Source organism: Lepidochelys olivacea (assembly GCF_965140295.1).
Source record: "Lepidochelys olivacea isolate rLepOli2 genome assembly, chromosome: 6".
Classification (NCBI taxonomy): Eukaryota; Metazoa; Chordata; order Testudines; family Cheloniidae; genus Lepidochelys; species Lepidochelys olivacea.
The window spans coordinates 112,168,772-112,183,225 of NC_140416.1; the positions used below are offsets into that span (position 1 = coordinate 112,168,772).

General features: G+C 44.4%; 1 protein-coding gene across 2 annotated transcripts in view; it reads left to right on the forward strand.

Annotated features, from left to right (window-relative positions):
- Positions 1–14,454, forward strand: part of CLBA1 (clathrin binding box of aftiphilin containing 1) — a 39,504-nt gene that overhangs the window by 11,047 nt on the left and 14,003 nt on the right. The window contains exons 5-6 of one of the 2 annotated variants that reach the window (XM_084630802.1): positions 1,369–1,479; positions 11,128–11,288. In XM_084630802.1, the coding sequence (XP_084486928.1) occupies positions 1,369–1,479; positions 11,128–11,288 (272 nt within the window). Of the gene's footprint in view, positions 1–1,368; positions 1,480–3,201; positions 3,496–11,127; positions 11,289–14,454 lie in introns of those variants that run through there. The other variant, XM_084630803.1, reaches the window with a different exon arrangement.

Consider the following 14,454-nt stretch of genomic DNA (forward strand, 5'->3'; position numbering starts at 1 on the left):
CACAGTCCCCAGTTGCCATGGGCAGCAAGGGGACCTCCGTAGTTCCCTACCACCATGGGGGACAGGGGCCCCTGTAGCTGTGGGAGGCAGGGAAACCCTGGCTGGGGATCCCTGCAGCCCTGGCCAGCGCAGGCAGCATGGGACCCTAGCAACTCCTTGCTGCCACGGGGGACCCCCCACAGCTGCCTGCAGCTCTGGGCCCTCACAGGTAGTGGGGGTCCCTGGGGCTTTTAGCCGGCCCCTGCAGCTACCCAGCGGGTTCCCATTTTGTCACAGATATTTTTAGTAAAAGTCAGAGACAGGTCACGGCTTCTGTGAATTTTTGTTTATTGCCCATGACCTGTCCCTGACTTTTATTAAAAATATCCTTGATAAAATCTTGGCCTTATGCATGATGTACACCATATGTTGGGATAAGCATATGCAGTACCTGTGGACTTTGAAAGGTGTATTGTCGGGGTATAGCAGTGGAGATTTATCTGCAGGTTTTGCATCTGTTAGGGCAGGCAGAGGCAGATTAAGATTTATTGGAGCCCCACACTCCTGGAATTGCCCAGGCTCCCTGGCCAACTTCTACCACTGCCTGGCTCTGACTTCTGGCCAGGAGGCAGGGCTTCAGGGGGAAGAGGAGATGCAGGGGGCAGTGCCACCATTCTGGTGCCAGCTGCACCCCTACTTCTGCCCAGGCTCCTGTGGCGGCCCCCAAATTGGCTGGGGGCCCTAGGCATGAGCCTATCTGTGAATCTGCCACTGATGGCAGGATCGGGTGCTGTGTTGAGTTGGTCTCCATCAAGTATGGATTTGAATTGTTTAATAATATCCAATATAGGTTCCATTGCAGGGTGGTAGGTGACAATTAGGAGTGTGTGGTTGGAGGGGTTTTTTCTGTATTCAAGCAGGTTCTCTCACATTATACTATATAACAGCATCCACAGTAGGGGTGGTACTGCTTTACTGATACTGGTACAGTTAAAATGGAACAACTTTCTCATGTACCCAAGGCCTAACCTTTCCCCCCAAACCCTCTCCCCCCTAAAAAAAACAGTAAGAGTGTCTCCAAGTGACGTTTTTAGGCCACAATCCAGCTGTGTGATCCAAGTGGGCAGAATCTTGCCCCTGCACAGAACTGCACTGAAGTCCATGGGAAGTAGGTGGTGGCAGGGGATACACATTACAGAGCTGATTATAGGACAGGGATTTAGATTGCAACTTCCAAAAATAAAGTTAAACGCTTATTTGCTTATTAGTTCTGAGAGGGGGACCTTTTTCGGAGGGCCAAAGCCCATTTATGTTGAATAAAGCATTTTTGACATTGATGGACACTTGATATTATGAAGAGTGTTTTAAATTATGCTACTTGTTGATTAGGACTTCTCAGGAGACAGCAAAGACGGTTTGGAAGAGACAAACGTTAAAATAAATGAAGACTTAGAAGATGGATTCAATATTAGTAACTGTAAAGCACTAATTCAAACCAAGGTAAGAGTTCTGAGGCAAGTACGTTAGAGAGATACAGGTCTCATATTTTATATGTCCCTGGGTGCTGTACAGACAGTTGTCAGCATTTCCCCTCCCCCACTCATGTTTTAACATACTTTCTAGTGGGACCTGGCAGTTCTTCAGCCAAATTTTGCTTTTCAAATGCTCCTGGAAATCGTGCACTAAGTACTATGTATGCACCAAGTGCAAAGTGATGTAAGATTGGGAGAGTTAGAACTTCAGGTCATATGTTATTTAAGGAACTTAAGTTGCATGATTAGTATGGGCTCTGTGCTAAGATACTAGCAAACATGTAATATTGATTGATGACACTTTGATGACTGAGGAGGTCCAGTCACCATACAACAGGATTAATGGGATGAAGGCGTGAATAAAAAGACAGACGTGACTCACTCTTACAGAACAGTGAGGGAGGAAGGGAAGAAGAATGGAGGAGGCAGTTGTGTCCAACTGGTATTTCAGGTATTCAGAGTGAATCAGAGTTTAGGCTTCTTCAGGGGAGGGAAAGAACAGAGTAAACAAAAACTACTCTCAACAAAAGACGCAATAGCAAACTGTTTGAAATAAAGTAAAATGGAACTGCCCTAAGAGTTTGGGGTTTCGGGAACAAAGGATATTACTAGGACTTAGCCCATTTGTGTTAGTATGCTGAGAGAGACGTAACTGGAAATACTTAAAGTCTTCAAGCTAGTTTAATCAGGTAATTACTTACACTTGAAAATAACATTTTCTGGTGTCGGTGTACTTTGCCCTTAAATTTAGTCTCTATTTCAAGTCAGCATTTCTACGCGCTATGGGGCAGTTGTTAGTGAGCCTTGCAAATTCCATCAGTTTTTTGCTACAGGAATTTTGTTCATTTTGAAGGAAAACTTCACATTTAGAAATAAATGTTACAAAACTGCATTCTTGTTCATTTCTCTAAAAGAAAAGGCCCTCGTTTTGTTTTTTTAATAAGCTGTGGTAATGTTTAGATGAGAATGTCAAACAAAAGCTCCCTTTCTTTTGAGCAAAACATAAACGGTCTTGTTGCTCTGGTAATGCAAAATGCACGCACACACATGCATGCGAGTTTTTAGTCCACTTTACAAGCTGAATATTAAACTGTGTTCAATTTTGGACACCTCAGTACCTGAAAGATGTAAACAGGAGGGAGTTTAGAGAAGAGAAACACGTGGGACAGAGAAACTGGTAGGATTGATTCATGAAAGTATAAACGTCAGATATTTTGTTATTTGGTAAGGGTGGGGAGATCTTTGCTAGCCACACATCTTGAACATTTGTAAGAGGCAGGGTTTTTTTGTGGGAGGAGTGAATCAAGAGGTAAAAATCAACATGATGGGATGAAATTAAAGAGGAAAATGTAGGCTGAATAGGAAAATCTTATTTAACAAGATCTAATGGATTTTGGAATAGCTTCTCAGGAGAAACAGGAAGTCCCAGAGCAAGATAATGCAAACTAGAATACATGTTAGGCAGTGTCTTGTAGTAAACAATCATGTACTCACTTAGGGATGGGCTAAATGCACTAATAGGCCTCTTGTACATTTATGTTCCTGACTGTGAAATTATTAGTCTTACTGACAAAAATAAAGTTACCAAATTGAAATGTTTACAATCTGTTCGAAAATGTAAGCTGTTTTAATTGCAGAAAAACTATTAAACTATTAAAAACTTTTTCCCCCCCCCCCTCATTTGACTCAGCTGCCTGTAGCACCAGATTCCAGACATGGTCATTTCTTTAGTTATAACCTGTTTTTGAAGAGGACACCATTAAATGGAAATATGCAATTTAAAACTGTCCCAAGAAAGAAGAGGATTTTCAGTACACACGGTCTAAAAATGAAAATTTTCAACAGTGATGCTTGCTAAAGCAAAAGTCCCTATCTTTCTTTCATTTAAAGTGCAGTTTACCTTCATTTTGTTACTGAAGACTAGAGATGTTTTTGTGAAGAAAAAAAAATCTTATATAATAGCTGTATGTTGCACCTAAAGCAATTCTTTTACTAAAAGGTACTTATTGTAATTTAGGTTTAGATTCTAGTTTTGTCCTAGTAAATTTTGGTGGCAGTCATGGTAAATGATGAAGTCATATCTTGTATGGTAATCCAGCTAGAACCAAGCGTTACATATAAAGGCATTTGGTCATCTCTCTGTGAGCTTTTAACATCTGTTCCCTTTTGGTCTAAATAGATCTTTTTAATTCAAACTCCTCCTCCCCCCAAAAATCTGAACACATCTTCGGTGTGTTGTAAGGTGTGCCTTGGTGTTACCATCTCTTTTCCTTGACTTGGTTTGTTTTGGACTATCCTTGGGTCTGGTACGGTGTTGCTGCTGATCCCCTAACCTGAGGAACCCCTCTCCAACTCCACCACACACGCTATGATTTTCACATCGCTTTCTGTTTATAACCATGGCTTGTACAGTTTTACTTCTACCACTGAATGGCATTTTTACTGAGTGGTGTTTTAACACAGTTTAACCAGCTAGCCTGGATGGAGTCAGTATTATAAGCAGGTTCAGAAACTGTTCTAGGATCAGTCTCTGCTTGTAATATCTTTTGAATGCAGTTGTAACATGACTTTAGAAACATTCAGCCCCCAACCATTTAAACTGGGCCTAGTCATCATGGTTGTAAAACTGTTAGAAGCTAGTTGTGCAGTCAAGGCTTTGTCCTGTGCAGTGCTGGAGGCTGCTGTTTTTAAGACTTTAAATTTCATACTAATTACTAACTAGTTTTCCTACTGTCCTGCATGTACAAGTCCCATAGGGCCAAGTCAGGTACACTTCATATTTAATAACAGCCACAGAATCTATGGCTCGCTCCTGACAAATATTCATCTTCACTTGGTGTATAAGTTACATTACTCATTAGCAAGAACTTTACATGCAGGTTATATCAATATTTTCGTTACTTTGTCCCTTATAAATGTGAAAACTTTGTATGATTGTTTTTATTCTAACAAGCCAGATATGCCTCTACTGTGACTTTATGAAGATAACTGTACAGCATTATAACAAGAGGTTTTGTACAAGTATATTGTATATAGTTGAATTGTAAAGGCATGTGACAGAGAAACTGGATAATCTGAAATTAAATGTTTTAAATGTTAATTTAAATACTAAAAAGTAATCACTTTCTTTGTGTTAGGACCTGTATTTAAATGAGACCCTCACTGAGGCCTAGCCACACTTATGCCCATGCTTAACTTTGAGGACATGCATAGTCTGCACTTAAAATGAAGTGTGTAGGTATTGGCAGAATAAAGGCCTAAATCTATATAAACTCCATTCAGCAGTAAAATCAGAGCTGAGTTATACATTTACTAGCAGTAGTAACTTTCAGGATACCTCAGTTCTATTAATTTAGGAAAAAGTGTTTGCATAATGCCTACTCAGTTAATGGGAACAGTCTAGCTTAACAGTTAGTCTTTTATTTGAATAGGTGCCATTTAAAATGGCCAGGAATTTAAGGCTCTGATCCTGCAATGACTTCTGTGTGGCTTCACCCAAAGCTTTCTGTGGGTGTAGGATCAGGGCTGAAAGTCTTATAACTTTAAAGAAACACTGAACTTCCTAGCTTCAGAAACCTTCTTATAGTAAAAAGTTGGCAAGAGCTAACAAGTCTGCACTGATTTTTGTAATGTTGTATTTAATAGAATGTTCTAGATACAGATTTCTGCTGTATGTATTTTTTCATCTATTTTGAAATGGAAATGCAATCATTGCATTAAAGTGCTGATTTAATAAGGTGCTTAAATACCCATGAGCAACTTTAACTATTGGCTTCACAGCCTCAAGAACAATGCTTTTTTTTACCCCCGTCTTCACGAACAAGGTCAGCTCCCAGACTACTGCACTGGACAGCACAGCATGGGGAGGAGGTGACCAGCCCTCTGTGGAGAAAGATGTGGTTCGAGACTATTTAGAAAAGCTGGACGAGCACAAGTCCATGGGGCTGGATGCGCTGCATCAGAGAGTGCTAAAGGAGTTGGCGGATGTGATTGCAGAGCCATTAGCCATTATCTTTGAAAACTCAGTGATCGGGGGAAGTCCTGGAAGATTGGAAAAAGGCTAATGTAGTGCCCATCTTTAAAAAAGGGAAGAAGGAAGATCCGGGGAACTACAGGCCAGTCAGCCTCACCTCAGTCTCTGGAAAAATCATGGAGCAGGTCCTCAAGGAATCAATTCTGAAGCACTTAGAGGAGAAGAAAGTGATCAGGAACAGTCAGCCTGGATTCACCAAGGGCAAGTCATGCCTGACTAATCTAATTGCCTTCTATGACGAGATAACTGGCTCTGTGGATGAGGAGAAAGCGGTGGACATGTTGTTCCTTGACTTTAGCAAAACTTTTGACACAGTCTCCCACAGTATTCTTGCCAGCAAGTTAAAGAAGTATGGGCTGGATGAATGGACTATAAGGTGGATAGAAAGCTGGCTAGATTGTTGGGCTCAACGGGTAGTGATCAATGGCTCCATGTCCAGTTGGCAGCCAGTATCGAGTGGAGTGCCCCAAGGGTCGGTCCTGGGGCCGATTTTGTTCAATATCTTCATAAATGATCTGGAGGATGGTGTGAATTGCACCCTCAGCAAGTTTGCAGATGACACTAAACTGGGAGGAGTGGTAGATACGCTGGAGGGTAGGGATAGGATATTGAGGGATCTAGACAAATTAGAGGATTGGGCCAAAAGAAATCTGATGCGGTTCAACAAGGACAAGTGCAGAGTCCTGCACTTAGGATGGAAGAATCCCATGCACCGCTACAGACTAGGGACCGAATGGCTTGGCAGCAGTTCTGCAGAAAAGGACCTAGGGGTTACAGTGGACGAGAAGCTGGATATGAGTCAGTGTGCCCCTGTTGCCAAGAAGGCCAATGGCATTTTGGGATGTACATGTAGGGGCATTGCCAGCAGATCGAGGGACGTGATCGTTCCCCTCTGTTCGACATTGGTGAGGCCTCCTCTGGAGTACTATGTCCAGTTTTGGGCCCCACACTACGAGAAGGATGTGGATAAATTGGAGAGAGTCCAGCGGAGGGCAACAAAAATGATTAGGGGAGTGGAACATGTGACTTATGAGGAGAGGCTGAGGGAACTGGGATTGTTTAGTCTGCGGAAGAGAAGAATGAGGGGGATTTGATAGCAGCCTTCAACTACCTGAAAGGGGGTTCCAAAGAGGATGGATCTAGACTGTTCTCAGTGGTAGCTGATGACAGAACAAGGACTAATGGTCTCAAGTTGCAGTGGGGAGGTTTAGGTTGGATATTAGGAAAAACTTTTTCACTAGGAGGGTGGTGAAACACTGGAATGCATTACATAGGGAGGTGGTGGAATCTCCTTCCTTAGATGTGTTTAAGGTCAGGCTTGACAAAGCTCTGGCTGGGATGATTTAGTTGGGGAATTGGTCCTGCTTTGAGCAGGGGGTTGGACTAGATGACCTCCTGAGGTCCCTTCCAACCCTGATATTCTATGGTTGATTCTAGGATTACTGATAGTAAAGCAGAAATACAATGTTTAAGTAGGCAGTGTCCCTCTAATACCCTTTTATGTGGTCAAGAATTTCTATCTTACAGATGCGGAAAGCTTTTACAAAGGTTGAATGACTTGCTTATGGGTACACAGTAAATCAGTTGTGGAGCTGGGTATACAAACCTGAAATCATAACTCCCTGGCCATTGCTCCAACTACTAGATCAGGGATCGGCAACCTTTGGCACGTGGCCCGCCAGGGAAAGGACCCTGGCAGGCTGGGCCAATTTGTTTACCTGCCATGTCTGCAGGTTCGGCCAATCACAGCTCCCACTGGCTGCGGTTTGCCACTCCAGGCCAAATGGGGACTGCGGGAAGTAATGTGTATAACAGCCTAGGGCATATGATCATGATTCCTTCAAGTGGCTAGCCCCAGTCACTACACATGAGCATACATGTGAGCTAGGCATACAGAAGACTTTTCTGTTGACACCTAGATTAGAATTTTTACCTGTAAATGCATCTCTAATGTACGACAAACTGTGAATTTCTGTTGCCAAGAGATAAATTAAATTAAAATTTAATTAAATTTCACGCACAATGTGATGTAATTAAGATGACCTAACCCCCAGTGTAAACACCACGAGGTTGATGGAAGATTTCTTCTGTCAAACTAACTACCACCTCTCGGAGGGGTGGATTTACTGCAGTGGTAGAAGAACACCTTCCATCGTGGTAATAAGTGTCTACGCTGTACCAGTTTCTAGTATAGACATCCGCAAACATCTACCTCAGTGACAGAGGACTTGTAGGGCCGCTACTTATTAAAATTCCCAGATGGATCTCCCACAGCCTTCAGGAATAAGAGCAATGCTTAAAAGCTCTTAATTAAAGATTGGGAGATGCTCAAATACTACAGTAATGGGAATCAATCAAAAGCCATCTGTGCATATGCACATATTTACACAGTAATGCTGGGTGGAAGTATGCTGGAAAGATCCTACACAGATTTACATGAAACTTCACTGAGGCTACTTCTACTCTTTCTGCTCAGCAAGTGGCTAAAGGCCAAGCAGTGAGCTCTAATATTCAGAGGACAAGTCCCTTCTGCCAAACAGGACTCCTGAACACAAGTTTAAAACCAGTGAGCTAAGGTAACTTTACAACTGTTAGGCCCCCTTCCTGGGCCCCTCTCATAAGAATCATTTGCAGTAATAAAATTCCTAAGCAGAGAGTTTCAAGGCTTTTCTAACTGCAAGAGGCACTGTTAGACTGTGAAGGACAAAAGCTAGCTAAAAAAAAAAGTCTTGGTTAAATAAGAGGGCAGGAACTGTTAAAGACATGTCTGGCAGTAGCTGGGGAAGGGAAAAGTTAGCCTGAGTATTTGGCTCTTAACCTGCAGAAACTATGGCAGCAAGAAAGAGGCCCTTCTCTGTGGCTCAGAACCCTGGAGTTTGGAAGACTTGGGGCTCCAAGAACCAGGCTGAAGTGCCATCTTCCCTACTTATTTCAGCCACATGCCTTAGCTTAAGCTAAGATTAGCTGTAATTGGAGACAGGGACTTTTTTCTATGATGCATCTGTGCAGCACCTAGCACACTGGGGCCCCAACCTGGCTGGGACCTCTGTATTACAAATCACTACAAACTGTACAATAGTAACAGCAGCAGAGGACCCTGATAAGGGATGCAGCAACAGTGTGATGGTTAGATCTTTATCAGGAAGGCGAGACTGTAAGAAGGGAGAAGGTGGCTCTTGTTCCATTGATTTAACGCCACCAATAGAAACAATTTAGCTGCCTAGGATTATAAACCATAAACTTCTGCAGGCATTGGTAAATAACCATATTACTGATTGAAAGCCAGTCTAACTGCATAGTAAAGGCTTGTCTACACAAAGAGTTGTGCGGCTTTAAATTATACCATATAATTAAAATGGACAACCCCACTAGTGGGGACAGTTATACCAGTAAAAAAAAAAAAAAAAGGTGTTTATACCAGTATAACTTATTCCCATACAGGAAAAGGGAATAAGCTACACAGTTATAAGGCACTTTATACCAGTATAACTGTGTCTACACTTGCAAAGTTTTTGCACTGTCAGTTTCAACGGTGATCATGAACCGGTGAAAGAGAAGCGCTGGCTTGGGTACTCACTTTCTGCTGCCTGTGGAAGAGTGTGTTTACATCTGCAGCACTTCCACCACCGACGAGAGCCATGCATGGAGGGCAGCTGTCCCACAGTGCAACTCTCTCCATTTTGATGATTGTGGAAAGGGGGGAGGCATGATTTTATTAGCTATAAGTCAGTCCTCCCATAGAAACTTTGAGGGGAGGCAGGGCTCTCTATTATCAGTTTGTCCTTCAGCGACCAGGCTAAGTAGAGTGAAAACAACCTGTAAGGAAGACCTAGCTATTCTTTGTCTCCAAGGACAAGGAGAAACAATGGATTTGTGAGAAAGATTTCAGCTGTAAAAGACTAAATTGCAGCTACTGGGTTTACTGGGGCAAGAGAAAACAATGGGTGTTTTTACTAGGAGGCGTATTGTCAGGCAAGCTTGAAGGACACACTGGAATTGGACATCATTGTAAATTTGAAGGAACTTCTGGAATGACTACTTCAAAAGCTTTAGCAAGGAGGGATAGTGCGGAAGTCTTGCTCCTCCAGCCTCATGGCCCTGCTCTGGCAGTTGTATTCCATTATGGTATCACACTCCAAGCATGCATGTCTTCCAGCACCACCCCAAAAAAAGCCTTTTTAGTTTGGGGTCTCTCAGATAAAGTCACTGACCTTTTTTCCCCCCACACTTTTATGAAGCTCTGGGTGGACCAGTTGACAGGTGCAGTTATACTCAGGGCTGGATTAACCTTTTGTGGGACCGGTGCCAAACATATCTCTGGGCCCCCATGGAGGCAATGGAGCATGGTGTGGGTTGGGGAGGGAGGGTTGGTCCCCAGAGCGAGGGGCCAGTCAGGGGCAATGGGGCATGGTATGGCGGGGATGGGGGCCCGCTCAGCCCAGTGCAAGGGCACTATTTACAAACTGGCAGATGCCAGAAGGAAGTGGCTTGCTCGGCCCTGTGGTGCCAGCATTCCCCTTCCCCTTTGGGGGCAGGCCCATGCCGCACCACACAGCCCCCCTACCAAACATGAACACCCTCCTGACTCTGGCCAGAGCCCCGCTGGAGCCTCTATGCCCAGCGTCCCCCACCTGACCCCCCTCCACAAATGCACAGCATCCTGCACAACACCCACAGCAACCTGCCCACAGCCCCACCACAACTGCCCAGCACCCCACACAGAACCTCCACTCCCTAGTTCCCCAACACAGATCTTCCTTGCCACCTCATAGCCCAGCACCACCCCAGATCCCCCCTGAGACCCACTCCCACCCCCTGGCCGCACTCACAAGCCCTGCTGGGAGGGGACTGTGCCTGCTGGACTGAGCCAGCAGCGCAGCCAGGGCTGGTCCCTGGGTGGGGAAACCGCTCCAGCCCCTTGGGAGTGGTGTGATCAGCCAGCCTACAGCCTGTCCCACCTGGGCTCCCTCAGGACCCACTTGCCTGGAGGGGCCCAACCAACCCCCCCACACTGTCCCCCATCCACCCCAACTGGTGAGTCTTCTGCACCAGTTCCAGCAGCTCAGCTTGGGAAGACAGGCGGGGCCCCACAGGTGGAGGGAAGCAGAGACTGCCTGGAGCTGGAGGTGCACTAGGGTCTGGCCGGGGGGCAGAGAGGAGCCAGCAGGTGGGGCCAGAGGGTGGAGAGTAGCCCTTAGCCAGCTGGTGGGCAGGCGGAGCGGAGCAAGTGGTGGGCGGGGGCGGGACGGGGGGGGGGAGCCATCAGGTTGGCGGGGTCTCGGGGCGCAGTGCAAGTGGAGCAGGCCGAGGTCCCTTCGGAGCATGGGCCCGGCTCCATGGTGCCGCTGTAAACCCGGCACTGGTTAGACTACTACTTGCTGACTACTCTGGAGTGATAGGCCCCGTTGTTGTACCGCTCTACAATAGAGTCAGGGATGATTCGAGTCTTGCTCAGAGCAAATGCAATCCCAAGAGTGATGAGCCTGCCTCAGCTGGTGCACAGCCAAATGTTGTGTGGCCACATGTTGGGTTACAGGCATTGGAGGAGGCTGCAACAGCTATCCTAATTCTGTTCTCCCATAGAAGCAAGGCCTTTGCAAGCTTGTCCGAGTGGAAGAACGATCTCCCTCGTCTAACCAGGCACGAATGCTGAGTCAAGACAGGCTGATACAGGAGGGAGATGCAGAACTATCAGTGCGACAGAGGCATATATTTTGGCACAGAGGACTCCCTCATCCCAACAGGTGAAAACCAAACCCCCGCGTCACAGAAGATGTGCACAGTTACCGTCCAAGGCAGTCTTAGGTAAAACATCATCTGCCTCACTCTCTGCCTAACTTGCCCCTGCTTTTGCAGAATATCTGCACAAAGTGTGTCTGAGGAAGTTCAGGACAGATACTTGCAGCATTTCAAGCACCAGGTTCCCCTGTGTTTCTGAATAGCTGCTAAGCATCATTTGCTGCAAGGCCCAGCACCTCTTCAGTTCACAGCCCAACATCTCATCCGTACTTTCACAAATGCTGCTTGGACTAAAACAGGCAGGTGTGATATCACCTATCTTGCATACTGCACTGTCACTGCTTGGCAGCAGGCTCCTCTATCTTGCTTTCAGCCTCACAGAATACACATTTCCACCACTGTTCTGCTCCGCCAAGTCTCAGAGTAGCAGCCGTGTTAGTCTGCATTCGCAAAAAGAAAAGGAGGACTTGTGGCACCTTAGAGACTAACCAATTTATTAGAGCATAAGCTTTCGTGAGCTACAGCTCACTTCCTCAGATGCATATCGTGGAAACTGCAGCAGGCTTTATATATACACAGAGAATATGAAACAATACCTATTCCCACCCCACTGTCCTGCCGGCAATAGCCTATCCAAAGCGATTTCCAGCACAAATCCAGGCCCTCTCACCCTCCACCCCCCCACACAAACTCACTCTCCTGCTGGTGATAGCCCATCCAAAGTGACAACTCCCCAAGCTTATGCTCTAATAAATTGGTTAGTCTCTAAGGTGCCACAAGTCCGCCAAGTCTGTAGTTGAACTCCCAGTGTGACAGGCTTTTACAGCTCCTGGCCAGGATATGGCAGATGGGGAGAGAAACAGTTTCAACCTGCTTCCTGCCTTAGGTCTGGTCTTCACTAGGAAATTAGGTCAGAAAAATCCACACCCCTAAGTGACAGTTAAATCAACCTAGCACCCTGGTGTAGACAACACTAGGTTGACAGGAGAATTCTGTCGACCTAGCTACTACCTTTCGGAGAGGTGGAGTACCTACTCCTTCTTTGGGTGTAGGTAGCATCTTCTCTGGAGCGCTACAGCGACATTGCTGCAGCATTTTAAATATAGACAAGCCCTTAGTGGGAAGCCTGCACCTCAGCTAATGGGAGGCAACCTGTTGATATCCACTGGGACTGATTTCTATTTTCTAGTAACCTGGGGCCATCAGAACTCCCCAAACTTAGCTGAGTACAAGATCCAAGGACACCACAACTCGAGAGGACTTTGAGCCAAGACAGGTAGGAGCCAGCTGGAAGAAAAAGGTTGCCTTTTTAGAAAAACTAAAGTTAGAAGTTATTTTCAGTTTAGTTTCCAAAGTCTTGGCAAAAAAAAAAGGGGGGGTTAATTTAGACAACATATACATTGTAAATTTATACAAGCATTCCCAAAATCCAACTTAGGCAGGAAAACAGTGTGGCTAGAATCAAAGCAACCTCATGTTAGTTTTCTGAAGCTAAGTCTGGGAGAGGGTGGGAAGAGGGGAGAGAGCCTCAGATAAATTTCCTGTGAATACTTGCTGTTCATTTCCTTTTGTTTTTTGTTTATGGCTCCCATTCCTTGGCATTGAGTCATTTGCTCTAGCTGAATCAGTGACTTCCCAGCATCTGACTCGCAACCTTGCATTAAGAGAGATAAAGTAGTACCCATTCTGTGAAGGAGAGGGGGAGAGATAAGGAACTGAATTACACAAGTATAGTTTTAGAGGGTGGATTTCATGAGGTACAGCATCTTCTTAATAAGAAAAGGAGTACTTGTGGCACCTTAGAGACTAACCAATTTGAGCATAAGCTTTCGTGAGCTACAGCTCACTTCGAATGCATCCAATGAAGTGAGCTGTAGCTCAGGAAAGCTTATGCTCAAATAAATGTGTTAGTCTCTAAGGTGCCACAAGTACTTTTTTTTTTTTGTGTGAATACAGACTAACACGGCTGCAACTCAAACCCATCTTCTTAATGCCATTCACAAATCTTTCATTTTATGACTTTACATTCTACAGAATACAAAAACTTCAAAACAAAAAATTGTTTTGAATTGAAAGGAAGACACATTTCTTTCAAAAAATGTCAAAACAGGACATTTCAATACTGCTGAACTCCCTTCCCCTCCCCCTTTGCCCTCTTCTCCACCGAAACAAGGTTCTGACAAGAGACAATTTTGCAAAAAGTGTTTAGATTTACCTGGAACTGCATTCTGATGGAAAACTGGTCCATCCAAGTTTTTCTGAACACCACTAATTAATATATATAAAATAAAATCAGGAAGTCAAAATGATTTTAGAATTTTGCCCTAAAATCTCATCAACATACCCATTCCTGCGGAAATATTTTGATTTGGACAAACTGCATTTTCCAATAGAAAACTGTTTTGTTAAAAAAAATTCAACCAGCTCTAATTGCTATGTTTTGTGGCCTGTACCATGCAGGGGATAAAACTAACCTAGAGGATCATAATGGTCCCTTCTGACTTAAGTATCTAGGAATAAATAAAGTATATTTTGTGCTTTTATTTCAATAAAGGTATTACTTGATATCTACACGCTTCTGAATATACGTTAACTAATAAAAGCCCTAGACATGTATAAACCTTGGTTTAGACAAATAAGGTGGGTAATATCTTATCTGATCAGCTTCTGTTTGTGAGAGACAAGCTTCCCAGCCACACAGCTCTTCTTCAGGTCCGGGAAAGGAACTCTCAGCATCACGGCAAAATGTAATGTTGAACAGATTGTTTAGTATTCAGCACATATTGTAAGGGACCATTCAAGGTATAATGGCCCATTAACACGTCTGCAGTTATAGGACAAAGAGAGAGGGTTAGATTATTGTTACAGTAATAAGCCATACATTTAGCAAAAAGAAAAGGAGTACTTGTGGCACCTTAGCGACTAACCAATTTATTTGAGCCTAAGTTTCTAAGGTGCCACAAGTACTCCTTTTCTTTTTGCGAATACAGACTAACACGGCTGCTACTCTGAAACCATACATTTAGATTACCATTGTAGCATGGCTCAAACAGTATTAATATTTGTTACCCAAGTGCTTTTTTTTTTTTAAAAGCATTATTAATATTGTGAGTTTCCAAGACAACCACCCCCGTCAGAGCCACAACGATTTAGCGGCATGGAGGCAGATTA